Here is a 27,960-nt window from a genome sequence, read left to right as displayed (position 1 = left end):
GGATGTGAAACGGGACCAAAACCTGAGGTTCAACACAAAATGCTATTTCTCACACACAACCTTCTCAAAGCTGGCTTTCATATCACACAGTTTCCAATTCATGTAGTTCTAAAGTTGCTGTAGAAATTCCCGATGAAGTTTGTGATTCTAATTCTAGTGACATTTTGTAGAGCTGTATTCAGACAGGATAAAGGATGGTGTTTGTAGGTAATACTTAGTGGATAGAATATGTGCTTGAAGGAAATATCTATAAAAGCCAGACTTTGACTAGAAAATTGTGGGTCAAAAATGGTCAATCAAAAGTTCACTATTGAATGGTCAGTTGTGTTCTGCCACTCAATCTAACCTACTTCACAGGGTTCTCATATGATGAAGAGAACATTAACCCATTCATAGGGCCTTGAGCTCCTAGGAGAAGGTCTGGATATGTATGAAATACATGAAATGGTCAAAGAGCACACACAATTTAGCAGTGCTGAAGCTAATATGTGTCCTCATCAGTGTCTGACCGAACAACTACTGTTAACCATTTAAGCTATTCTAAGCTCTATGAAAGAAAACTGTAATAAGAGGAAATTACATCAATTTTCTCTCCTGCTGTGGCTGTTCTTTCTTTTTTTTAGTTCTCAGTGTATAGTGTGCTAAATGTCATCTTGTCTGACCAAATATCACATTCATATGTGCTAACCACAAGCTACAGCCACAAGTTGTAGGAAGACCTATGCTTATCTTTCTGACTTGCAAAACATGGGCCTATTTCTAATCTCTCTTTTGAAGAAATGACTTCTGGGTGAAAAAAAAAAAAAGAACTTCTCTAAAAGATCACATGTGCTTATCATAGCAGCTAAGACTGTAGTGGGGGAACATCCCACAAACTCAATAACCCATGCCAAATCAAGATTCAAAGTAAGTGCAACGTAACAAAGAGCAATCCAGTCTTTGAGGCTTTATTAACGTGCAACTGAAGAAAGATCAGAGGGAGATCTAATCTGACGGAGTGCTTACAAGCAAAATGGATAACCCGCTGGTTTTATCCTCTCAGCTAAATTCTGCATCAAGAGTGAAATCACTCTATAAAATCATGAAATCCCTGAATAAAGAGGGGGCAAAGCCAGATACAGGAAGCAGGTAAGAGACTGAGGGGTTTGGTTTTGAATGAATGTTCATTATTTTGTGACCTTCTTGCTCAGTGTGAAAAATAACAAGATACTGAGTCAGGACTGCATTCCACTGCTCAGGGCAGAAATAGCATGCAAGCTAGGGCTTTGAAGGGGAAAGAGAAGGCCAGCTCTGAGGTGCAAGCACTGACCTACTGTTGCAACTAATGGACAAGAATCAGGGAGGGAGGGAAAATATTCCACTGAGCCTGCACTGATTTACTTTCTAACAACTTTTGCAGCTACATGGAAGAGAGAGCATGTTCTTGTTTCTTCAGTGCAAGTTTTATTCAATCATTTTCCCCATTCCCCATCCCCCCCCAGAAACCCCCCTAAAAGGTGTTGCGACGGATTTGCAGTAGTAAATACTACCATTTCATTGTTGCAGGTAACAAATGTCAACAAATGCAGAAACTGGTGTACATTTGGTCAAATGCAAAGCATGAGCTGAAAACTTTTACAAATATATATTTTGGGTTGTTTTTCCCAATCCACAGGAAAGCATACTAAGATTCTGTCGAAATGTTATTGTTCTATAAGAATTGTATTAATTTTCCAAATATAATTAAAATACAAACTATAGAATATAGAACAGATAGAGTGCAGGGCTAAAGAAAAAAGAAAAACTATAAAAGTGCAGTATAGAGAGAGAGAGAGAAGAAACAGAAAGTGACTTCCGACCTTCTCCAATACAGATGTGAATACATTTTTGTTGATTTTGTTTGATGCTGTTGAAATTTTAATGTTATTTATTTATTTATTTATTTGTAACAGTTATATGGCCTCCCAGCTGAAACAACGTGACTCTGGCAGAGTACAAAAATATTTAAACAGAAATACGAAAGAAAAAGAACACATACCGATAAAGCAAATCCAAGCAATTAAGTTAGTTGTCTCTGTAGTTGTGCTGTAGAGAGGCCAGTACATCTCTGTGACCCAAAAGCAAAGTAAAAGAATGCTGTAACAGTTGAAATGGTTCCAAGTCACTGAAATCAGAATTCAGCATATGGAGATATGTGTTCCTCCTATTACAATGGAAGAGCTTTAGCTAATTCAAGATCAGAACCAAAGATCTGTCTATGTACAGTAGCTATTGTAAGATCCTGTATCAAGGGGAAGCATGATTAAGTACCTGCCCACACACCTATGGCCAAGAGGAGGCAGATTCCTAAAGCATCCCCTCTCCCAAAATAGAAATATTGAATTAGCATTGGGAAGAGTCAAAGTAGGTAGGTATCAGCTCAAGTCAATGTGTCCTCTAGGCAGAAAAAAACATTCCTTGTCCTTATTAGCACTGTGTCACTTATACAGTGAGTACACTTATACATCTCACTTATACGGTGATATGGGCGGCGTATAAATTTAATACATAAACCAATAAATAAATAGTGACTCAACTGCAGTCATGACAATTCACTGAAGAATTCTGTCTCAGAACACTAGTCTCCTTTCTGATTGCCTACAGCTCTGGGAAAATGTGTAAGGGGGAAAACATATAACTTCTGCCCATGCAAGGGCCAGTTTTTTGAGACACAATTAAGAGATAATTTAATTTATTTTTTTTATTTTATTTTAAAGTTGCCCCAATGCTGTTTGATTTTCTTTTTGTAAAGTGCTGCTCTGAAATACTGCATGGCAATTGAGCACATCACTGTTTTTCCCAAGCACCTAAACCCAATGCTTGATGAGGTTTCCCTGCTTGCTACTCTACTATATTGTATCATGTTGCCCTCTGCCACCCTTGCGAACTGTAGTGATGGATGGAGTCTAGTGGTTGTAAAACTTTGCTCTCTTTCTCACTCTATTAACACTGATAGCAGAAGGTTTCTAAAGTTCTCAGCCAAGAACTGCACCTCTTGGCTGGGTGTTACGGCCACAGGTCCAGTCAAAGAGATATAAGCAGACATTTGCAGCAGTGCCTTAGAATAGCCCCAGGTGTCTCCAAGGTTTATTTGTGTGTGGTTACCTGCATTAAAAGGATATGCCAACATGGTGCATGGAATCATCCTTACAGATTCTAGAATGTCAGCATAGAGTGGCAAATGGAACCTGCAACATAATTGCTATGCAAATATTCCTTGTTCAAGATCCCAGTAATTTTCAATATTCCATGCCTGGTGTGCATGTTCAGGCCTTATGGCATCATCATGCCCATTCTCTTTTAGTCATTCCCCCACCCCCAAGTGTTTGCGTTCTTGCCAGCTTTGGGTTTCCTGCAAGCCTGCTAATACTTCCGTACTGTGCGCAGCTGATAGCTGGTGCATTTGGGTTATGTAAGCAGCAACACTCACAGCTTTAATACTGGAAAGTGAGGAAATGGCTTATTGTTTGTATGTATATTGATTTGAATGATTACAACGAATCCATACATGCAAATTCAAAACCAGCAGACAAACGTCAGCCTTGTTTGAAATCAGATTTCAAAAAGTATTGTGAGTTTAGCAATAAGATTTGAATTAAAAACATAACAGTGCCTTGATAGAAAATATGTTTGTCCATCTTAGCTACATGGCTATGCTAGACTGTGATATAAATGTGTAAATAATGAATATTGGTTGGATTCTTGTAAATTACAGTTCCGAGTTCATAGTTATTTTTTTTTAAAAAAAAATGAGTTTGTAAATTGTCAAGTTGTGCATTGTGTACATAAAGCTACTTGTATCACACTTGTCTTCCCCGTGACTTGCAGGATTGCCTATTCAGGATGGTCCATCCAGACTTGGCATACTCTAGGTCCCCTGGGTAAACAATATCACCTGGTGGATATTGAAGCATAAGAAGCAGGCCTTCTCTGTCATGGCACCTGCCTTATTGTCAGCCCTTTGAGGTTGTTCACATCAGGAAACAAATTCCACAAAATGGCTAGAACTAAGCTTTATTGAGATATGCCCTATGAACAGAATCTTGCAAGTCTGATTGTGCTTTTCCTCTCTCTTATTCCCTAGTGATTCAGGGAGGAGCCAGCTTTGGTCTCTTCCTAATACTCAAGGAATGTTTTCATCATTTTTCTTTTTGTAACAGCTTCTGAATATTTCCATCAAGGCCATCTCCATGTTCCATGTTATGGAACAGTCTCCTCCCAGAGATTAAGGTAGCCCTGACCTGCCAGCTTTCAAGGCAGGCCATGAAGACCTGATTTTTTCCCCAGGCATTGAGGCCAGGTTGTTAGTGGGACCCAGCATGTCTGCATGTGCTATGTGGGCAAGGAGATTTTTACAGGGGCTTTGACAAATTGAATTTGAATGTGCATTGTACTTTTATCCACTGTTCACTATTCAGAGTTCTATTGCTTAGATAAACCTGTTAAATAAATAAACAAATAAAATTTGATGCCATCTAGAACCTTTGGACTACAATGCCTTAACCCTTCAAGCAGCATGGTTATATTTGGAGAGCAGCAGGTTGTACTACACAGCCTGCATTCAGCCTTCCAAAGTCTTGACTATGATTTCCAGAAAGCTTTGCCATTTATAATGTAAAAGAAGGGTGACATTATGAAATGCATGGAGAGTTATATTAAATGTAACTCATGTTTAGGTTTTTTTTGTAGCTTCATTTACTTTTTGGAGTATGGTCTAGGATGTCACTGAGACACCAGATGTTGCCTCCAGAAAAAAAAATCCTTTATCTCTATACTCATTATAGTGACTACAATAGATGCTTGTTAATGTGGTACAAGACAGCCAGTTTGGTATAATGGTTAAGTGTCAGGCTAGAAACAGAGAGACCATGAGTTCTAGTCCCACCTTAGGCATAAAGCCAGCTGGGTGACCTTGGGACAGTCACTCTCTCTCAGCCCTAGGAAGAAGGCAAGGGCAAACCACTTCTGACATCCTGCCAAGAAAAATGCAGGATTAGTCCAGGTCTTCACCAGGAGTTAACACTGACTCAGAGGTGCCAAAAAAAAAAAAAAAAGTGGTACAAGGACAAATGTCTTAATTTGTTTTAGTGGATGGGTGGTCTTGGCTGAAAGCTCCAACCCCCCCTCCCCATTCTTCCCTTTCAAGGTGATAACATCTAATTGTACAAAACACATGATAAGGCAACCAAGTAACCAGAACAGAGGAAAGGAGACCTATCATTATATCATATCATCACCCACTTTGCATCATTTGACGTTATAAAAGGAGGAAGCAGTGATGCACCAACTAATACATTCAAGTTTGGCTGAATCCATCGTGAACTGTGTTTCCTTTTAATAGTTTCAACTGTTGAATTTCCTCTTTTGTTATCCGATTTGAAACAGCACGCTATCAGAAGCTTATGATCTCAGTGAGGCTTCACTAAGATAAAGCCTATTCCTTCCTCCCCTCACGTCCCTACTGTTCTTGTCACCAAAGTAAATGTGAAAGAGTACCAACATGAAAAGATGTTCATTTACCCTTTGCAGATGATTCCATATGTAAATATATTCTGAAGTGTGAGAAATCCATTATTCTCTCTAGCAAACAGGGGAGAAATAACATCAACATTTATGGAATCATATGTGAAAGGGAAGCAATGAGTTTTACAGAACCACTCTGAACTGGCAAATGGGAAATGTCTAAAAATCTTTTTCCAGTGTTTGAGCAGGGCAACATTAACCCACAGTAACTCTGATTCTCTTGTAGGTCTCTCGAAAAGAGGAACCGGCTAAGTCTCTTGCATAAGTTTGAACTGCACCCAAATATGAATTTTGACAAATTTGAAAAACTAGCAAAGGAATCAAGGTGAGACTTGTTTTGGAAAAGTATATACTTAAAAAGAGTGTCCTGAAGAAGGAGCCATATTTAACATCTCTTGCATGCCTATCTTACAGGCTGTTTTGATTTTGCCATCACCATAAATCAGTGTTTCTCAACCTCAGTAATTTTAAGATGTGTGGACTTCAACTCCCAGAATTCCCCAGCCAGCACCCTAAAGTTGCTGAGGATGAGAAACACTGCTCTAAATCATAGGAAGTAGTGCTATGCTGAACATGTCTGTGACATTTGTTCTGCCCCTCTCCTTCAGTTTGATGGGGAGCATTTTTTTTCTATTGAGAAGCTTTCATAAAAGCTTTCATGAGTAAGATATAGGTTGCTTCTGCTTTTTTAAATAAGAAGCTAATCAAGGGAATGTCTATGTGTGAATGCCCTGTCTCTCATTGAACAGATATATTCCCTGCAGCCTTTTTTTTTTTTTTTAACCTAAATCCCCAAGAAAAACATCATGAGGGACCTCCTGGCATGGGGATGACATGGCTCCACCAGAGCAGATTGGCATGGGGTGGGGAGTTCAGCAACTCTTAGTATCACTTTGCTATAATGAAGTAAGTTCAGAAAACACCACCCAAATTGCTAAAGGAACTTGCAAGCAACAAAGGCAAAAATAGAAAAAAATAAATCTTTTCCAAAGAACTGAAACATTTGAGGGGAAGTGGAGGACAGGTTTCAGCACAGTATTAATAAGGTGCTCTTTCAATTATTTTGCACCACTGTGCAGCTTAGTGTGATAGTTCAGTCCAACACAGAGACATGCACATATGATTTTTATTAGATCTCACAGGATTCTTGAAATTCTTAACAGAGCTGTTACATATTTAGATTACATGATTTTTAAAAAATAGGCTATTTTTTGTGGGAACCATGTCTTCCCACAATCCTTTTTGATCTACAGTTTCATTTTTGTGACATCTTGTTTCCTGTTTCTTTCTTTCTTTCCTATGTATCCTTTGTAAACATGGTAAATATTAGATATTGATTTCCTTAATACAGTGTTTCTCAGCCTCAGCAAATTTAAGATGGGTGGACTTCAATTCCCAGAATTCACCAGCCAGCATACTCTGTGTTTCTAGCCATAGATTCACTGACATTTTGAAGACTAAATATTCTCATTTATAAAAAGGGTAAATGTTTGTGAAATGACTTCTGATTTCTGTTTTTATTGCACATGTATGTGATACATGAATATATATAATGAATATACATATTTAGCCTGCAGTTGGCCTTATCTGCAAATCTCGGTGTATGCTTTTATTTTCTGTTTCATTTTTGTTTTGCTTTAAATTAAATTTAGTTACATTAGTGTTGATATTATATGTAGATATAAACCAGTGATTGTTTATCACTGATATGTGGACTTCCACTCCCAGAATTCTCTAACCAGCATGGCCACTGCTGAGAACTCTTTGTTTTTCCCCTTTTTATTGTGTAGTTATGAATCTTGACACACTGTATTATTTCAATACAGTGATGTTGACATTCTGTTATTTAGATAACTCAGAGTACTGAAAACAGAGAGGAGAAAAAAGAAGATATTCTATCAATATGAAATACAATTTAAGATATCAATATTACAAACATTAAAATTATTTGGCTTTTTCATTCCAAGCTGAGTATAACACTGGAAAAAAATAAAATAAATAAAAGCTGTGACATACCAAAGTATTTGTTATATAATAAAGGTTTCAATCTTAAGCTAATTACTTAACATTAAAATCTCCATTGTATTGTTACTTGGTGTATATGTATATGTATATATGTATATACATGTTAATGGAAGGGAAAAAAAATAGATGAATGGAGCAAATTTAACAAGAATTAAAATATCAAAATGTAGAAAAAGAAAAAAAGAGGACAAAGAAAATAAATTTTTAAAAGCCTGTTAGGTTTCTGACTTCCCCTTTTTTATACATCTGCTAATATGCAATATTTGTAAATATTTAGGCCGCCTTAGAAACCAAACCGTAAGTGATTATATTTGCCAGGCCACATGATGTGTTGTATTTACAGAAGCCATTCTTGCTTAAATGTAAACTTCTATTATGCACTGTTGAGAATCTGAGAGTTGAAGTCCACACATCTGGAAGGTGTTCATGTTGGGAAGCACTGATCTAAGCACATACAGTACATGGATGGATGGATGGATGGATGGCTTCCAGTCCCATGTCTGCACTGCCATCCCATTATTTCCTGGGCATCTTAGACCTCACCAATCTCCCTCTGATTTGTCTTCATTCTGTTCTGCCTGTGCTAGTTTGTCAACCTTGCCTGCTTTCATTTTTATCCCCTCATTGGTTGTCCCCCTCTGCAAATTGTCTAAATTAATTTATATTGCAAGCTTCTCAAAGGCTGTGCCCTGACTTTGCTTACATCATTCTCTGAATTGCCATATATAATAGTCTATCTAAATCAAACTTTCTCAACTGCTTATGAAAGCAGCCCAGCACATACTTGAAAAGGTCAGTTTCTCAAACTTTTTAGCAGAAGAATGATTGAGTCTTTTTCATGTACCTTTCTGTGAGCTGCAAAATCAGAGACCAGGGAGCACAATGGACAGTTTGACATAGTTGGCTTTTTTTTTTTTTAAGCAACCTTCTTTCTCACTCCCTAAATTAAAATAAGTCCTTCAAAAATAGCATGACATTTGGAGAAAAAGTTATTTTCCTGTAAACAAATTGTGTGCTGATGTCATGGCACCATTGCTATTGCATCTTTGTTTCTGAATACCAGAGAGCTTCCTGTGTAATGTTAAAAATAGCCTGTGGACATAGCGTCTTCATCAGCCTTTGAAACCACATATCAGTGTGAACAATTCTCTTTCGTTCCCAAGTTTTATGCATCTACCATTTCGAAAAATCGTTGATCCCACAAACAAAATGCTGTACTTATTTAGTTATTTAGTTTATATATATATATATATATATATATATATATATATAAAGAATAAGGGTGTACAACAAAATGACTCAAGAGACAATGCTTCCTTTCAATCCATTGCATACTGGGGAAATTTATTCTTTTTAAAATTCAATAGGAAAAACACCAGCGAAATCAGATCAGCTGTTTTTGAATGCTCCAGGGAAAGTGTGTGTGTGTGTTTGTGTGTGTGTGTGTTTTGGTAAAGTAGCCTAATTCAATACACTGAGAAATATGACAAACTGAAATTAACAGGAGCTAATATATGTTAGAAAAAGCTGAACGCATACACACAACATGTGATGCCTCTGTTTTTTTCTTGTGCAGTGAGTCTCCTGAAACTGTAAAAAAATGGGCTGAATCTTTTGACCAGCTAATTTCTCACAAAGGTTGGTATCAATGTTTTCAGCTAGGTTTATGCTTCATTAAAGTTCAATGTCTCTTTCATTTTACAACTAGGCTCAATTTTTTTCATGCAAAATATATTTTCATTATTCTTCTTCTGTGTTGAAGGATTAACCATGTGTAAAGTGAAGAAGTCTATTAAGTTTGACTTCCAACAACAGATGGATTGCTGTGAAAAATGGCCCTGAATTTTTATCACTACTATAAAAACTTAGAAGTATTAGAGCTTCAGCAGTGGAGAAAATAATGGAAGGAAGAAGTGGACATTTTATGTACCCTTAAGGATTAATATTAAATAAATTATATGCACAATAAACAATTATATAATGGAACTTGTGACCATTAACTTGGAAGTGATTTTTTTTAAAAAAATCATTTTGTTTTTGTTTTTGTTTTTTATTGTGTTGTTATAAATCTTGATACACTGTATTGTTCCAATACAATGATATTTATACAATATTAATTGAAGATTATTTACATTCTATTATTTAGATAACTTAGAATGTTGGAAATAGAGAAGAGAAAAAATATTAATTACAATTAAGGATGTCAATATTATAAGCATAAAATTATTTGACTTTTTCATCCAAAGTTGAGTATAGCATTGAAAAAGAAAAAGTCATACCATTTTTGAAGCTGCACTAAGGAAAAAATAATCACTCTATGAAAATGGCTGACGATTGTGACATCATCAGTCAACAGACCAATCATCTTCCTTTCCCATTTCCACTTGAAAATTCCAAGGCTTAAAAGCAAAGCCATGCTGCATCTTTCAGTCATTTCCAGTAATTGTGCATTAAGATATGGTTCCTAAATGTTTCTGCAGTGCTTATTTAATACCTTTATAATGCTATATATTACCAGTGATCTTCTGTTGCTACATAGTTCAATATGGACTATTCTAAAGGCTTCCTTGCTGGGCCTTGGACTGAGTTTTGAACAACCTGGTGATAACTTGGTTTGCAAAGTAGAACTGCAAATCCGTTTATCAGCATACAAGCAACTTTTGAGTTAACATTCAACTCATGCCCATTGCAATGGGCATAGGTCTGGACTAGCAGGCTCCATATGTAAACTCCATCAGGTCAAATAGAAGAAAATATTCCTTTTGGCTGACAAGCCTATGGAAACCTCCAGAAAGGTAGCCAGGTTCTGTGTCATTGCCATCTTTGAGCAATGACTAACTGTTTAGGTTCTCCACTCCACATCAGTATTCTTTCCAAAGCATTGAAAAAGTTGATCCCTGTATTTGTGCATGTTTACACAAGTTCTGAATGCATTATATTCTATATTCTGAACAATTTGTTCATTTTAAGATATTGCTCCATGACTGTTATATATTTTAGCTATTTATCATTAACATTACCTTGTGGAAATCAGATTAATCCAATTTTCTAAGACAAAAATGGAAACATGAATATCTGTAAAATGCAATCAATGTAATTGCTTCGTATTTCTGCATTGTGATTCTTCCTAAGTCTGCCTTCGAGGACATATGATGGTAGAATATTAAAATTGTAGCAATGAGAAGGCTCTTTGATATTTACAGATCCTTCACTGATCTAAATAATTTTATGGCTTGAAGGAATATGTATAATTTCCTAATGCTGTCCTCAAAGGTAATTCATCACATTCTACTTGCACCTCTACATTTATTATTATTATTATTATTATTATTATTATTATTATTATTATTAAATTAGCAGCTGGGTTCTGCCCAGTAATGCACCAGGGATATTGCTGCTCTTCAGTTTTCTGCCTCCAGGTGGAATCAAACTTATCCACCAATATAAGTGGAGCCAAACCCTGTGGTTGAAAGGTTCTCTTGAGCCAATATCTAAAGATGTAATCAAATCTATAGTCAGTGTGAAGATTAGAATGCATTGGTGTATTGTGGTGCAATTCTAAGCTCAGTAACACATCAAAGGTGCATATAAAATATCTGTGTTGGAATAAAATACATTTAGAAATACGGATTTAAAGCATTTGAATATGACTCATGCTGGAGGTTTTTGAAATGGCAAATGAATATGCATATGGGACTAATATATAAATGAATCCATGTGAAATTGACATTGATCTAAATAGGCTGATCTGCTGTTTCTTAGCCCAAACAAGGATCACATTGGGAAGGATATACCATTCCTATTACTTTCCTCAAGTTAAGCTGTGATTCTTCAGGAAGCTGTTTTGTTTTGTTTTTCAAAATGAACCCCTCCCTACCTTGAAGGTTTGAGACATTACTTCTGCTTATCCTTTACCATACAAATCACAGTTATTGTTCCAGGACTGACCTTACAAATATTACAAAAATGTGTAATTTAAGGAGAGAGTTGACAAAAAAAAAATCTGAAAGTGGTAGCAAGAAAATGTCATTATACTTTATTTGATGTGCATTTGATTACATAGTGTTTATTTTGTAGCTGGCTTAGATGCATTCATCAAGTTCCTAAGAAGTGAGTTTAGTGAAGAGAACATTGAATTTTGGATGGCATGTGAAGAGTATAAGAAAAGCAAAGATGCCTCCCAACTTCTACTCAAAGCAAAGACAATTTATGAAACATTCATTGAAAGTGAATCACCAAAAGAGGTATAGTGAAAATAGTTATCTTAACACAATTGGTCTTTTAAATCCTTAAGGATATGCCTGCTAGGAGATGGTGTCAATATAGTGGCCATGACAGCAATGATCAAAACCCTGAACTTTTTTTATATGCCTCAGTTATGCCCTCTTGACTTTTTTGACCCTACCCCACCCCAAATCTTTAGGCATACAAACCTCAGCACTTCTTCCCAACAAAAATCACTGCCCACAGTGCAAGTTACTTCTAAGAATATTTGCAATAGCATTGTGTTTTATACTGTTTAATGTCATCTGGATTGTGTCCATTATTGAAAACGGATCAAGATTATAGCACAACTGTACTACAACAGCTGCCACAACAGTAGCCCAGAAGTGGAACAGTAATAGAGAATGAAAATATTAACTTGCTGAGAACTTTATCTGCCTATATTTATTGCTACTGTATAAGAATTATTCTTCATCAGTCTTCTGAAGCAATAATTACAGGTGCAATTATTAGTACATACAAACTATTACTATCACATTGGCAAGATTTCAGATAATAAGACAAATGAATAAAACAAATCACCTTCACAACACAGCCTTCAGAATAATAACTGTAATGCTTTAAGCAGATAAAAATATTGATTTGTTTAAAAAGCAAGACTTAAGGATTGCATATTAATGACATGTTATGGTAAACACACTTAATGTATTGGCCTAGATTTCATGTATAGTTAACTAACAAATGTCTATCATTATGTCATGTATGTAAGAAAAGAAAACACCTGCACAGCATGTCATAATGTGTCTTGGAGACAATCATGACTTGTGCAATTGATCAAAACATTCCAATCAAGTGGGTGGTCATATAAATGGAACAAATTAATTAACTAGGTTATGGAAAGAAATTTTTTTTTTCCTCCGAGTGAAGTTAACAAAAAACTAACCCTATTCACCTTTCAGAAATAGCATAAGATTAGTATGTCTGGGAGATACAGAGCCATTCTAAATCCTAACTAGATAAGTGTTAACATTGTTAAAGCTTTATTGTGCTCCAGTTTTCACAAACCTTTAAAACAACTTGAAAGCACACATTTCTTGTCACTGAAAATCTTCTATGCACCGCTTAAATGGGTGTTGAATATGCTTGTCATAGGGACGTTCAGCACTTTAAATTTGATTTCCAGAAAGTATTTCAGAGTATGCAGGAATGCAGATGCTGCATGGGTCTGTAGTACTTTAGAGCTGTCATAGGATCCCAGGAAAAGACCCAGCTTGTCCAGGTGTTGTAGACAGGTGTTTACAGTTTCTCAGATGGAAAGCTGATCTACATAAGCCTATGAGACGTATGATTCCTTGAGGACTCATGACTGAAACTTCAATGTGGATGAGTCTGAAAATATCCCCATCTCATGTCTTGACCAAGCTTCTCATAAAATGTGGATGTAGCAGATTTCTTTACAATACTTGAGTGAGAATGTATAGGATAAGAAGCCAATACCTTACATGGAAAGACTGAGAATCACCAACAACAATCTATTTTACCAAGTGTTTTCTTGTTTTTTTTCTAGGTCAACCTTGATTTTAATACCAAAGTCTCTGTAAGTCAGAATATGGTTCACCCAACACACAACATGTTTGATGCTGCACAGAATAAAATTCATGCCCTGATGGAACAAGACTGTTATCCACGCTTCCTAAAGTCTAACCTTTACTTAGACTTACTTCATGGCAGACCTTTTGGCTGTTCTGCTCTTAGACGGAGATCACGTTCTTTTACTTTCAATGACTTCAAAGATGCCCAGCCAGATTTTGCTGTCTGGCTGTAAAAATTAATTTCCCTTTGACTCCATCTTCATGCCAATGAAGGGGCATCATTGCCTCAGATAGTTTACGTGAAGGTAGTTGTCACAGAACCCACAGAATTGTTTCCATTGTGTTGTGTTGTGTTGTATTGTATTGGTAGATGATCAGATTCAAAAAATTCAAGTTTCACTTCCTGCATGGATAGCCAACAACTTTTTATTCTCAGTTCCTCTCCATAAAATTTGTCCTACTGTTTCTGGGCTGCAAAAATTTGAATGACTGTAAGAGAGGAACAAAGAGTTAGTTTTATGCACTTCTTAAATGGGTGTTGAATATGCTTGTCATAGGGATGTTCAGCACTTTAAATTTGATTTCCAGAAAGTATTTCAGAGTATGCAGGAATGCAGATGTTGCATGGGTCTGTAGTACTTTAATGTGATAGCATTTATCACTGCTATCTAGTTGCCATCATCTGGATTTCTGCAACTCATATATAGTACACCTAATATTGTGAAGTCCCTAATAAACCATAGCACCATTTAGCAATAATGGTTATGGGTCCACACAGCCATAAATATATGTTTATCATGTACAAAATCCAAATAATATATGTAACATTAAAGCAGGGAATTCTTGTTTCTTACAATTTGGGAATGGTCTTTGTAAAAAATATCAGATAGCGTTATTCATCAAATATTAGAGCTATCAGTTTGCTTCCTTTATATTCTATGAAGTGATATACCACATTCTGAGACATGGTAAAGTGTGAAAATATTCAGGCTCAACATTATGCTTCCTCGTGCAAAAGAGGAAACAGATACATTCAAGAACAATTTAGATAGAATAAACAAATTGTCACAGGCTTGATGTTAAATGTGACCTAGAATAAACTGAGGAACAAGTCTATATAAATATACCTAGGAAAAATTCTATGAGAGCCAGTTTGGTGTAGTGGTTAAGGCACTAGGCTAGAACCTGGGAGGCCATGAGTTCTAGTCCTGCCTGAGGCACAAAGCCAACTGGGTGACCTTGGGCCAGTCCCCCTCTCTCAGCCCTAGGAAGCAGGCAATGGCAAACCACTTCTGAAAAACCTTGCCAAGAAAATTGCAAGGACTTGTCCAGGCAGTTGCCAGGAGTCAATACTGACTTCAGGATATACACACACAGATAAATACAGAGGATAAACTCTATAGGATGCAGTGGGCTTGATGCCTGATTAAATCTTTTTAGGATTCTGGAATAAAGAATTAAAGAGGACAAGGGAGAATGATGTTTTTCTTTGCCTGTGTCATCACAAGCACAAATCTTTTTGGACACAGGTATAGAATTGCAGGATTGAGTGAGAGAAGACCAATAATTCAGGGGAAAAATAACTTTAAAAGTGCTCAAACCTGCTGGCAAGGACTAGCTGGTTACAATCTAGTATTTCATAAACTACAAGTGATTGGTTGCCATGGATACTAAGTAGTTAGACAACTGTTTCTTAGAATAAGGGCATTTCGTGAAACTTCTGATTAGGAGTAAAGGAATAAACTATCCTGTGATATGTAAAGTTCCCCTCCCAAGGTTATCCCTAAAGATGATCCAATTGTCTGCATGTGTGAGGAGAGAATGTATGTTGGATTCAAAGGCAGAGAAAGAGATGCAGAATGCTGACTTTACAATTCTGTAAGCATCTGCCTTAAAGTCTTATGTGGGGCACCGTACTTTGGTTTTCTGTTAAAAACTGTACCTTCAGTATGTTCAGTCTGTATATTTGTAAATAAAAGCATAGTGTGACATTCCAAGAAGACTCCAGTTATGTCTTTTCAAATAAAGTTAAACCTGAATACCACTCTATGCATGGACTATCTCAGAGCTCAAACTAGGAAAAGTGTATCTGTACAAATGCAGTCCCAGTTTTAAAATATTCCCTTTTATTTAACCATATAGTTTAAAGCTTCCCCAAATCTATAATGCTTTTCCTCTCAGAAAAGTGAATGTTGTCCATTTCCTTGCATAATCAAAAGAAAATAAGCAGGTTTATTGGTGCAGAGGCTAGAAAGTTCTAAAGTTTACTTCTCCTTGTGCTGCAATTTTAAAGGCCTGGTTCAGTGAGCATTAACCTCTTTTCTTTATATTACAGTATTGCAGTGATTGATTTTCTATTCATTCCATGTAAGTGAATCAAGAGGGTGGTCTCTTTTTGATCCTAGGTTTGAGGGTATAATTATGTGAATACACTTGAAAATAAAGTGAAAATTCAAAGACCAGGAGGTAAAGAGAGAGGGGAAAAAAATATTTAGGCATGGGGACTACAGGAAAGCTGTCATTCTAATTTTCAGATTAAGCTGTTTGTTGAATATGCTGTCTAGGGATATTGGTAGTAAGGAGGCAGTGTTCTTTCTTTTAAAACATTTATTATTCAAGTCATGCTTGTAGTATATGATTCAGCATGTACCAATTACTGCACTCAGCTTTTTTTTTTTTTTTCTTTTTGCTTCAGGGTATCTGGTTGGGATATCTTGCAGCGCACAGTGACTTATAAAATATTAAACACAGGTTTCATTCATTAAATAAAAAATCACACAATTTAATAATAAGTACTGCTGACATACTCAAAAACACTGCATAAAAAATGGCATCTATCCCTCCAGAAGCAACTGATGAGGATGGCAATTTCATATGCATTAGCTGTACAGTTGTAAAGAAATTGAAAAATCATCAGAGAAAAGGGTGTATTGAGAAAGAAATGCCACATAGACACAAGATGGAAAAAGAAAGGCAAGGCATAAGCCAGGTTCATGGCAAGTTCTACCAGTCCAGGTGGGAACAGACTGTAGGGACTTGGTTGTGGAAACCTTGTCCAAAACTGAGTGGCCTTGTCTTTATTATTACCAGAGAATGCTGTTTGTGGTGTGAGTGCAACTAAGATAGGAAACTTAATCTAAACTTTCCATATCTTCTTAAAAGACATGACTTGAAAGTCTCAATTAACCAAATCTAAGATGGACAGAAAATGTCAATATCTATGGCACAGGTTTAACTATGAAGGAAGAGGCTAAAAATTGCACAGTTGAAAGCATGAATTGGTGTCATCTAGGTTATTGTGGGTGCATATGAAAGCAGGAATTTAGTGGGAAGTTGGGGACAGTTGCATGTCAAGCTTCAATGAATGGTTCTAATGAAAGAACCAGAGATAAGTTTGGGGGCAAATTATACAATACTCTGACTGCATGCATTCCAAAATAAAAAAATATTCTGCTGGGTGCCAAAAAAACATCTGTTCTAAATATGTGATTTAAGGTTAAGTCTATTCTTACCTACACATGGGAAAGGAATAAAAGATTTGACTGCTTATACCAAAAGGCTGAGAAAATCAGTGAAGGACACACAAGAGTGATAAGAGGTTCTGAATGTGGGACAGACCATTATTTGAAACTCTCATGAGGGGATCTTTCTGAAAGTGGATGTGGAAGAATTTAAAAAAAAAAGTGAAAGAAAAGAATGAAAGCAGAATACCTGCAATGAGAATCTTATATGGATGGCTGATTGGATGGATGGATACAAGATAGATACAGGTGAGAGACAGACAGAGACAGAGAGATACTGTAGATAGATAAATCTCCCAAACAGAATAAATAGAAAGTTGACATAAGGAAAAGGAATGCAGAAGCTGCTTGAAGCAGAATAAAAAGGACAATATTACAGTGTGCCACAGAAGTGTATGGAGTTACCCTAACAGGAAAAATGAAAAGGATCTTTGGTAGAATGATGAAGTGAAAGCAGCTATAGAATGAGAAAAAAGAAGATATAAGAGAATTATTGCTGGAATCAATGACAGAAATATATTGCATAACATATATAGAAATTAAAATACTGTTGTAAAGGCTGTAGTCAAGGAGAACAAGGAATGGCTAATATTAAAGGAAGCAGATCAGTTTTGATAAAAATAAGGTATTGCTTTGGAAGTAGATGGAAAGGGTTAAATGAGAAGCCTCCAAAAGTGTGAATGGAATGTTTAAAAAGAGATTAAATTATTTGGGATTAAATTGATGTGTGATAAGCCTCAAATGAATATTGTTCCGATTTGTAAAATGGGAATGATAGTAATATGTGAAGAATCAATTGAAACAACAAATATAAATATTAGTGCTCAACAAAAAAAATGATGAAAAGCAGGTGATAAATGCTGTGAGGAATGTTGAAAAAGTGTAGCATTGCAGATATAGACAGTGTAATTGTATTAAAATACAGTAAGGATGTAGTTGGCTTATGGAGTGCTGTGCACATTGTTTTATATGTGTGTTGTGACTATATCCTGTGCGATGGTTGCAAGAATGCCATTATTGTTCTCCTACCCAGAGGCAAAGGTAGTCACAGGAATGCTAAAACTACAGAAGGATTTTTTTTTTTTTTAGGTATGCCTAAAAAGTATTTGGTAGAATTCTGATTGAAAGGCTATGAGATATGCCAGTGAGCAAAATATGAGAAATGCAGTGCAGCTTTATGCCAGGTAGTGGATGTGCAGACCAGATTTTTGCTCTTCAGCAGGTCACTGAGAAGTATATGAATATGAGAAAGAATGTTTATTATATATTTGTTGATTTAAACAAAGTATATGATAATGTGAATCAACCTGAATTACGGAATGTGTGAATATGATTGGTTACTGCATGCAATAAGAGTGGTAACGTTTAGAAGTAAAGCTTACTTTGGAATAAATAGAATATTTAGTAAATGGCTGAAGATTAAGCAGGGAGTCAGATGTCCCCCAGCTGATCAATTTATTTAAGGATAAATGTATACAAGCTTCGTTCCATCTGGTCTTATTGCCATATTGCCATCTTTTATGTTTCATTGGTTTTATTGTAATGTCTTTGATTGTTATGAGCTGCCCAGAGTTCTTGTGAGTCAGGTGGCATACAAATTATTGTTTCTGTTATTCATTATAGCCCTTTGTTTATCATAAGATCTTACTTCACCTCTCACTTTGTGTTACCTCATGGGCTATGGTGGCTTCTTACTGGACCAATCTCTCAGGCTCTTTCCATACAAAGTTCAACTAGTTGAAATGTTTCTTATTTCTTGTTTGGTAAAGAAGGTATTGTGAGAGGAATTCTCACTGTCCAAATCATCTTGCTGACTATATTACCCTCTTTCTATAAATACCTTTACATCATCACAAAAGCACACTTTCTTTGAGATGTCTCCTGCAACATCAAGCAGTGGGTTCCTCTTGAAGCACCCACACTTCAAGAAGGATTGGCATGCCTTCAGCAAAGACTTCGCTTAAAAGCAAGGCAAAAGCTCCATCTACTAACAGTTGCATGCATAATGTGCTCTTCACATTTCCATTTAATCTGAGCACATATAAACGTCCATGTAACATTAAGAAGCAAAACAAGAACTGTAAAAAAAAATAATAACACTTATTAAAGAAGGAACCATCATCTTGCCTCCTCCTAAGTAAATTATTTCCTTTAATGTAGAACTGTCTTGGACTTCAGGCCCCACAATTACCCAACTAGCATGGTTGTTGCTGAGAATTTTAAGAGTTAGAGTCCACATATCTGCAAGGTAGGCTGAGAAGAGCTTATTTAAAGAATACTGGATATTTATATTTATATTTACAGTATATTTATATTTATATATATACACACCAAATCCTTTAAATAAAAACAACAACAAAATGCCACCTCCATTGTGAGCAAATAATGCCAGAGTACTTTGCAAGTTTGGCAATTACTTTTGATAGTTTAATGGCAATCACAATGCAGTGATTCTGGGGACATTTTCCAGCCATAAATAAGAAGCCCTCTATCTGCTTGAGAATTCAAGAGGCCAAAGGCATGAACAGCACGAGATTTGCAATATCACCACATGTAAGTAATGGCTTAATTCCTTCTCTACTAATTCCTTCTATAAAAGCTATATTTTCCATTGGGGTTGTAGGGCCTCTAATATGCAACTGCCTTTTCTTCCTGTTATTCTCTTTTCTCCTTCTGTTGGCCTTTTGCTGCAGAATGGTAAATTGAAAGCAGTTTGTGACAGGGTTTCCTCATTTTGCTTGCATGACTCCACAAGCTACTATGAGTATTGAGGATACCAAGCAGATAAGTGCATTGATAACAGTAAAAACAGATATATAGCTTTTCATTTGGCATGATTAAACTTCTTGGCAAAACTCTTTTTCCCTACATAAGGAAAGCAGCATAGATGCACATGAAATATTAATGTGGATAGGCTTATGCTCTTGAGAAATATATTATTTAAGTAATTTTCCCCAGAGTTTATATTATTTATGTAGTACAAATGGAAATCAAGTTTAGTCCCTGGTTTGCCTGACATCATTATGACTTCTTGCATTAGAAGGCCCAGAGATTCAAACTATGAAACTGTCAATAGACTTTCATTTTAGGATTATTTATTTAGCTTTTGCAGAGTCTGAACCTAGAATGCAGATCATGTAACCTGGTTTGACACCAATGTCAGCAAAAACACAATATTTTTCACAAACTGTTCTTTAGCACCCCTATGTCTAGCCTGGCAAGCTTTCTAGATAACTAGCAAACTTTAAAAAGAAAAACATTGTACAAGAAATTAACCACATAGGTTGAAATTAACCATAAAACACAGGCATCTGCAGCGAATAGTACTTACGTCAACACGATGACTCACTTGTGGTGATGTTCTGACGCAAATCCTCCCCTTACAAACTTGTATTCTGTCTTCTGACAGTTATGGCATTATACTGCATGTTTTGTCACTTGCTCCCCCTTGCTTACACCTTTGCAATAAAACAAGTATGAACATAAATAAACAATTAAAAACCTGGAAAAAGAGGTTCATCCTTACAGACTGCATGAGTGAGTGAAAGCCAAGCACACTCTCAGAGAGTGTGAGAGAATGCACTCTATATCCTGGGAGCAATGCAGGAGAATGTCCTTTACCATACACCAAAGATGAGCTTCTGTCAATAGAAATTTTAAGGGCCTTTCTGCTGATCTGAAAAATTGCACAGTTTTGTAATGGAATAGGCAAACCTTTAGATAATCAGGCCTTAAACAGCTTAGGACTTTATAAGTCAATACTAACATCTTAAACTGTGCAAATAAGGAACTAGTAATCAGTACAGATTTGGCATTGTGATCTCTCTACTTTACAGTGCTTAGTAGTGTTGCTACTACATTTTACACCAAAGGCACTTTTTAAGGAGAACATGTTCAAGTAATGAAAACAGGATGTAAGTACATCAAAAATAACTGTTGCCAAATCTGAGAGGCTCAGAAGAAGCACAGTTGGTGTGCTAGAGCTAATTATGTAAAGGCATTCCTCACTATAGCCACCACTTGGGAATCAAGTGATAGCTGAGGATTAAGGAACTCTCTGAGTGTGCAAACCAGCTGTTTCAAGCAGAGTGCGACCCCCTCCAAAACAGGGTGAACTTGTTCCTGAAGTGAAAGAGGACACCCTGGTCTTTTGTTAGTTTATTTGATTTATATGGGCACCCATCTCACAACAAGATGGGTGTTATACAAGGATTAAAAGAGCAACCAAACATATAACCCCTGATGTCCAAACTTAAAACAATAAATCCAATCGCACAAACAAAAAAATCACACCATGAACAGCAGAGCTTGCCTAATCTCCTGCCCCAGATGCCTGGGGAAGGTCCTCAAAGCCTTGTGAAAGGCTAACAGGGTCAAGGCCATCCCCATTTCCTGAGAAATGCTATTTCATAGGGCAGGTGCTGCCACAAAGAAGGCAGGATTCCTGGTTCTAACAAAATGACACCTTTTGAAGGAAGGTGCCTCGAGCATACCCTCTCTGTTAGATCTTGTGGGTCGAGCAGAAACAATGGGGGAGAGGTGGTCCCACAAATAGCCTGGCCCTATCCCTTGTATGACATCATAAATAATAATCACCTTAATCGCACTCAGAAGACTACATGAAGCCAGTGCAGCTTGCAGAACAGCAGTGCTATATAGGCACAACAAGAAACATCAAAAATGCCCCGGCCACTGCATTTTGGAATGACTGCAGCCTCCGAATGCTCTTCGAGGGAAGCCCCAAGTACAGTGTGTTATAATAATCCAAACAGGAGGTGACTAAGGCATGATTCACTGTGAGCAAGGACTCCTCGTCCATAATGGGCATAATTATTACACAATATGAATCTGTGCAAAGGCACACCCCTGGCCACAGCTGCATCCTGCTGTTTAAGAAGGAGCTGAAAGTCCAGGACAACCTCCAAAATTCACATCAACTCTGACTAGGGAAGTGGACCCCCAGGCAGAAAAAGATGGAAAATCTCCAGAATCAGGGAACCTTAAAACCCACAACCACTCAGACTTGCCAGGGTTTGGCCTATTCTCCCCCATCTAGACTCCAGGCACTGAGAAAGGCATTGCTTGGTTGGCCTAGGATAACTGGATATCATCAACATACTGATGATACTATAACCTGTGCTGGCTGATGACCTCACCCAGTGGCTTCATATAGATATTCATAGCAGCAGGAGATGGTAGAGCCCTGAGACACCCCTCAAACCAGGATCCTCAGGCTTAACCTCTACCTCATCAGCACTGATTGGAACTGGCCACTGAGAAAGGAAGAGAATCATTGTAATTCAGTGCCTCCCACTCCTATTTCTCCCATTTCTTTCTGGACCCATAGCTGGTCCAGAAAGATATCATAATCATGATAGCAACAGCTGCTAAGAGATCAAGGAATGCCTGGATGGATATGATACCCCATTCTAAGCCCACCAGAGGTCATCCACAAGTTCAATCAATGCCTTCTCAGTAGTATAACCAAGCCTGAATCATGACTGAATGGGGTCCAGGAAATCCACTTCTTTCAAGGCTCACTGGAGCTGTAAGCCAACTACCTTCTTAACAACCTTCCCTAAGAAGGGAATCTTGGAAACTGGATAAAGGTTATCCAGATCCATTGGGTCCAATGTTGGTGTCTCAAGAAGCTCCTCCTTCAAAGCAGATGCAACCACCCCCTCCCATATAGAAGCATTCACAATTGCATGGATCTTAATCAACCAAGAGGGGCAAGGATCTAGAACACAGGTGGCCCAACTCATAACCACTTCATCAGGGCTAACAGATATGAACTCTTCATATCTGTTATGAACAGATAATCAGGCAAGAACCAGATGTGCATCTGCTATGGGCATGTGTGCCTCAAAAGAAAAGCAGAAGGAAGTGACCTCAAATTAGCAACCTCTTTGACAAAAAGCAAGTAAAATGGCAAGCAAAGAGATAACACAGAGTAAATCCTTCACTTTCTACCTATACTCTGCTGTCCCCTTGAGATCAATAGATCACAAAGTGTTGAAGAATCAGTGCCATTCTATATATTCCTATGTTCACTCCTAGGGGATTTTCCATGCCCCACTCTCCTCCATTTACCTAATGCCAGGCCTTTTGCACTAGACTATAACAAATAAGCCATTCAGATTTCTTTCCTTACCTCCTCAAATCCACTGCTACATTATTAGAATATGATGAGTTGGCCAACAGCCTCTCTAGGAGGCTTTGTAGAGCAACCAATTTTTAAGCTGATACAATCCTGGGCAAATGGACTGATTCTCTGAGGAAGCTGGTTTCAACATATATTGTAAAGAAAGCAAGTAGCTTTTTACCCTCCTACCTGGACCAAATAGTGACTTTCTTTCCTTTCCAGCCTCCATTCAAAGGGCAAGATGCTGGTGGTGATGGGCCTCCAGAGTAGCATTCTTTTTAAGCTTTTTGTATGGAAAATTGTTCCAGTATAAGAATAGCTGCACAGAGACAAGTGAAAATGCTTTCTTCCATGTGCTGTTTGAAAATTGAAAATTCTCTCTGACATGCTACAAATAATCCTTATACAAGCAAACAGCAATTCCAAGGGCAATATTCACTAGGAAAGCAGGAAAGAAAATATTGATCTCTTCTTCCCACAATGCAGTCCAGATCTGGACCTTCCCCACATCTCTTGTAAGAAAAACAGGGGATGCCATTGTAAAGTCAGAAATTAAAATAGAGGTAAAAAGTTGTTATTACTTTAAGGGCAAATTTTCTTCTGGGAAACTTTCTGCAGTTCAAATAACATCAAGGGGCAGATCTCTCCTTCTGAAGCTGTTACCCTTTTCTTTGTTCAAATCTCACTTCTCAGAGCTAGGTAGCTGAATGAACCTCTATGCCAGTGTTTCTCAACCTTGGTAACTTGAAGACATGTGGGCTCCAACTCCTTCTGGGAGTTGGAGTCCACATGTCTTCACATTGCCAAGGTTGAGAAACACTGCTCTATGCATTCTGAAGAAAATGCTCCATGCATCTCTCTAGTCATGGAAAAAGGAATTGAGCCATTCTTCATGAACAGAAAGAGAAAGAAGCTTAATGCATTAAAAAAGTGAGTTTTCCAGAAGGGCAAGAGTGACCCTCCATTGAATGGCCAGATGGGAAGGTCTCACAAGCTGCATATTATCACCTGGCTAGAATTCCTTCTTCCTCACTTCTTTAAAGCAGATGCTTAAATTACTGTCTCCTAATAGCATCTGTTTTGAGCAATAATTAGACAAGCTATGATGGCAAAAGGAGAGATTGAATTAAACCAGTGCATTTGTTAATGAGCTAAAACAAGTAACTGTACTGAGCTTTTCAGAACCATCAACCATTAGTTGTTCAGGTAGCGTGCAATAATACTTTGGCCACTACAAAAAATCACTGAGCCACATTTTCAGTTTTAAAAAAAAATCAAATATGTGGTACTTATGTACGTGAAGACAGGATATTTATTAAAGTTCTCATGGATATCCAGAATGCAGTAAATATTTTGTATTTTCAAACTTTCGTGGTCACTAAGAGTCAACACTGACCTGATAGCACACAGTCAATCAATAAATATTATCCCTAATAAATTTTCAAAGGATAACAAAATAGGAAAAATGTTTTGTTTTGTTTTTTTCTCTCCCCAAAGCAGGTTTCCCTATAATGAAGTTGTTCTTTTCTTTTCACTACAGTTCTCCAAATAATATTTTGAAGGAAATAAGGAAGAAGATTGTTGGGGAAACTTGTCCAGAAGTCAGAAAAGTTAACAGTTAAATTTGAATTTTCTGAGTTCACTTCACATTCACCAGTTGTAATACAATAATTGCAGAGGTAAAGATAGAGATACAATATCTGTACACGTACATGCATAACAAAAATCAGAATGTCTATTCTTTATCAAAGAGTTTCATCCCTTCCATCTCAATTAAAGTATTTTGTTCTTGCAGGCCAAAATTCCACTATGGCATCTCATGTAGTAGTGAGCCAGAAGGTAGCGGAGCATTCCTTCAAAAGGGGTTAACGTACAGTCTGTTTCATTGCATCTGAGAGCAGCAGGCTAATTTATGGAACAGCACTATCTCCCAACACCTTGTCGGGGAGATGGGCAGTGATAAAATTGATAAATAAATAAATAAATAAATAACAGCTTTATGCCATCTTTCAACATCAGTCAATGGAGACAGCTGCCTCCTTTGCCTAATGATAGAGCCAGGTCTGACAACCATCCTGTAAAGAATGATTCATCCAACTGAAATCAAATTATGAGCATTATTTGTGGCAAGATATTATTATCATTATCATTATCATTATCATTTTAGCTCAATGCTCTGTTTAGAAAATGCAACATAAAACAGAGGAAAAGCAACCATTTTGAAACCCTGGACTTTTGCTTGCAGAAACTGTTAAACAAATAACAAAATCAGGAGAAAGGAGATATAAAGGTGAAGTTAGATTAAATTTTTGGCTAGGGAAACTATATTGCTGACTGAATTTCTACCCAAGCACTAAGATCATCATGTAAAATGTATGAACCAAGGGAAGTGAAGGGCAATACTTGAGAATACAAGATTAAAAAGGTAAGCCTGTCTTGCTTCTTTTCTCATGAGATTCCACCATGGTATATGAATGAAGAGATAATGTGAGGCTGGGAAGGGGAAGAAAAGAAACAAAAGCCACTGCAGAACTAAATAAAACTAACATACATCTTTATGAACAGTTAGATGCCTGAAAATAACAACTAGCTCAGAAAGATCAGAAAAATGATCCCTTTCTTATGTTACAACAAAAAGTAGCTGATTCTCCCAAAAGAGGAGCAGAGTATCGCATACATAGGCATGGAATTTGGTGTTCTAACTGTTGGCATTTCTTTATTTTTTGCTTGGACCAAGCCACTAGGTTATCATGGTAATTGAGTACTTTCTTAAGTATTGGCAGAATCCAAAAATATAAAGCAAGGTTGGTTACAAAAGGGTTCACTCAAAGGAAAGATTTACATTTTGACAAAACTTTTGTGCCAGTTACTAAAGGTGAATCAATTAGATTACTGTTCAAAATTGCTGCACTCAAAGGAATGTCAGTTCACCACTATGACATTCAAACTGCATTTCTCTATGGTGATTTAGACCACAAATTATACATGCAGCAACCCCCTGGCTATGAAAAAGGGGAGAATCCAGTCTGTGAACTGCAAAAGTCAATCTATGGATTAAAACAGGCTGCTAGATCCTGGAACCAAAACTTAGATGAAAAACTGCAGAATTCTGCTTTTGAAAAAGGAAAATCAGATCCATGTGTATATGTGAAGAAAGACAAACAAGGCTGTATGCATCTGTGCATTTGTGTTGATGATCTGCTGCTGTTCACATCAACAGAAAAACAAAGACTTGATTTTGAAGCCTACATGAAAAGCCATTTCACATTAAAAAGCCTTGGAACAGTAACAAATTACCTAGGCTTGGAAATACACAGGGAGAAGGATGGTAGCTTTCTGTTAAGCCAAGGTAGTAAAATTCAAAAGCTCCTAGAGGATTTTAACATGCAAGACTATAAACCAGTCTTTACTCCTATGATACCAGATTTTCAGAAGGAATAGGAGAAACTAAATTAACTGAGGCAGAGAAATATAGATCTGCAGTTGGAAGTTTACTGTACATTGCAAATCACTCTCACCCAGATATCTCAAATTCTGTGGCCATTTTAAGTAGACAGGTAGAGAAGCCTACATCTACTGGAAAAGCAGCATTGAAGAGGTTAATCAGGTATTTGCAAGGAACAAAGAATTATTGCCTGAAGCTAAATGCCTCTGGAACTGAGAAATTGCAGGCTTTTGCCGATTCTGACTGGGGAGCAGATGTCAGTGACAGGAAATCCACTTCTGGGATTTTAATTCAATTTGCTGGGTTAAACTTAGGCTGGCATTCTAGAAAGCAAACATTTGTTGCTCTTTCCACTGCAGAAGCAGAGCTTTATTCTCTAGCACAAACCTGTAACAAGGTTGTATGGTTTAAACATTTGTTAAAAGACATAGGCATGGAAGTGAACCAGCTGATAACTGTTTATGAGGATAATCAAGCTTGCATTGCAATGGCAAAATCTGAAGCCTGCAAGTATAGGACAAAACATATTGATATTAGATATCAATATATCAAAGACATGATAGCTAAAGGGAAAATAATGTTAAAATATTGTGAATCAAAAGACATGATTGCTGATATTTTAACCAAACATCTTGCTCTACCAAGACATACAGAGTTGACAAAGAAAATTGGTTTGTGTCTTACTCCTTAGCAAAACAAAGGGGAGTGTTGGCATTTCTTTGTTTTTTGTTCAGACCAAGCCACTAGGTTACCATGGTAATTGAGTACTTTGTTAAGTATCGGCAGGGTGTAGAAGTGGAACTTAATTGTCCTCAGTTTGGGTGTTAAAAAACTGCATTGCCTGGGGGAGGAACCTGCCTTGACTTGTTTTTAGTTTCGCTTTTGTAGCCTCCAGCCCAGTTGCAGCCCAGTCCTCTCTGAGCATGTCTGAATATACAGCTTGAAAATATGTTTTTGTGCTTTCTGTCAATAAATTTATTTTTATAGAAATGCCTGGTGTGTGATTTTTCTGATCTCTTGGGCCAAATGCTTTCCAGCACACTCTGACATTAACACTAATAATATGTGAACAGTTGTTGTTTAGACCATACAGGTAGCTGTGGGAGAGTGGGCACATGGCTTCCACAGAGGCATATTCCCACATAATGCCTGAGTGACATTCAGGGTGTACATGGGCTCTTTATATACATGGCCTACTGTATCCATATAGACTGGCAAATCAATCCTTTCAACTGTGAGCACCTCAAAAATATATGGCTCCTGCATATTTGCATTAATATAGCCTCCAGTTTAGGGATGTCTACAGGATATGTTCACAAAAGTCAAGATGGCCACAACAATATGATTGAGATTCCACTGTTGGATCTTTGATTGTACAACCAAGCCTGCCATTTTGACTTTTTTTACCATACCCCATAGACACACTTGCTCTGGTTGGAACTTTCCTATTCACTAAGATTTGAGATA

General features: G+C 37.1%; 1 protein-coding gene across 1 annotated transcript; it reads left to right on the top strand.

Moving 5' to 3' along the window:
* The first annotated feature begins 720 nt into the window (after positions 1-720).
* RGS18 (regulator of G protein signaling 18) lies at positions 721-13,885 on the top strand. Its single transcript, XM_063298411.1, has 5 exons — positions 721-1,128; positions 5,768-5,866; positions 9,143-9,204; positions 11,644-11,810; positions 13,358-13,885. The coding sequence occupies exons 1-5, from the start codon at positions 1,013-1,015 to the stop codon at positions 13,613-13,615; spliced, it is 702 nt and encodes a 233-aa protein (XP_063154481.1). The 5' UTR covers positions 721-1,012; the 3' UTR covers positions 13,616-13,885.
* The last annotated feature ends 14,075 nt before the right edge of the window (positions 13,886-27,960 follow it).

Source organism: Candoia aspera, chromosome 3, assembly GCF_035149785.1.
Source record: "Candoia aspera isolate rCanAsp1 chromosome 3, rCanAsp1.hap2, whole genome shotgun sequence".
Lineage (NCBI taxonomy): Eukaryota > Metazoa > Chordata > Lepidosauria > Squamata > Boidae > Candoia > Candoia aspera.
The sequence above is the reverse complement of the archived record's forward strand: the minus strand, read 5'-3'. Positions and strand labels throughout refer to the sequence as shown.

What these genes read in the sequence shown, in the direction of transcription:
- RGS18 (XM_063298411.1), top strand. Translation starts at nt 1,013, where the DNA reads ATGGATAACCCGCTGGTTTTATCCTCTCAGCTAAATTCTGCATCAAGA. An exon ending in AAACTAGCAAAGGAATCAAG is followed by an intron (nt 5,867 to 9,142) that starts GTGAGACTTGTT and finishes TTTCTTGTGCAG; the next exon opens with TGAGTCTCCTGAAACTGTAA. An exon ending in AAAGTGAATCACCAAAAGAG is followed by an intron (nt 11,811 to 13,357) that starts GTATAGTGAAAA and finishes TTTTTTTTCTAG; the next exon opens with GTCAACCTTGATTTTAATAC.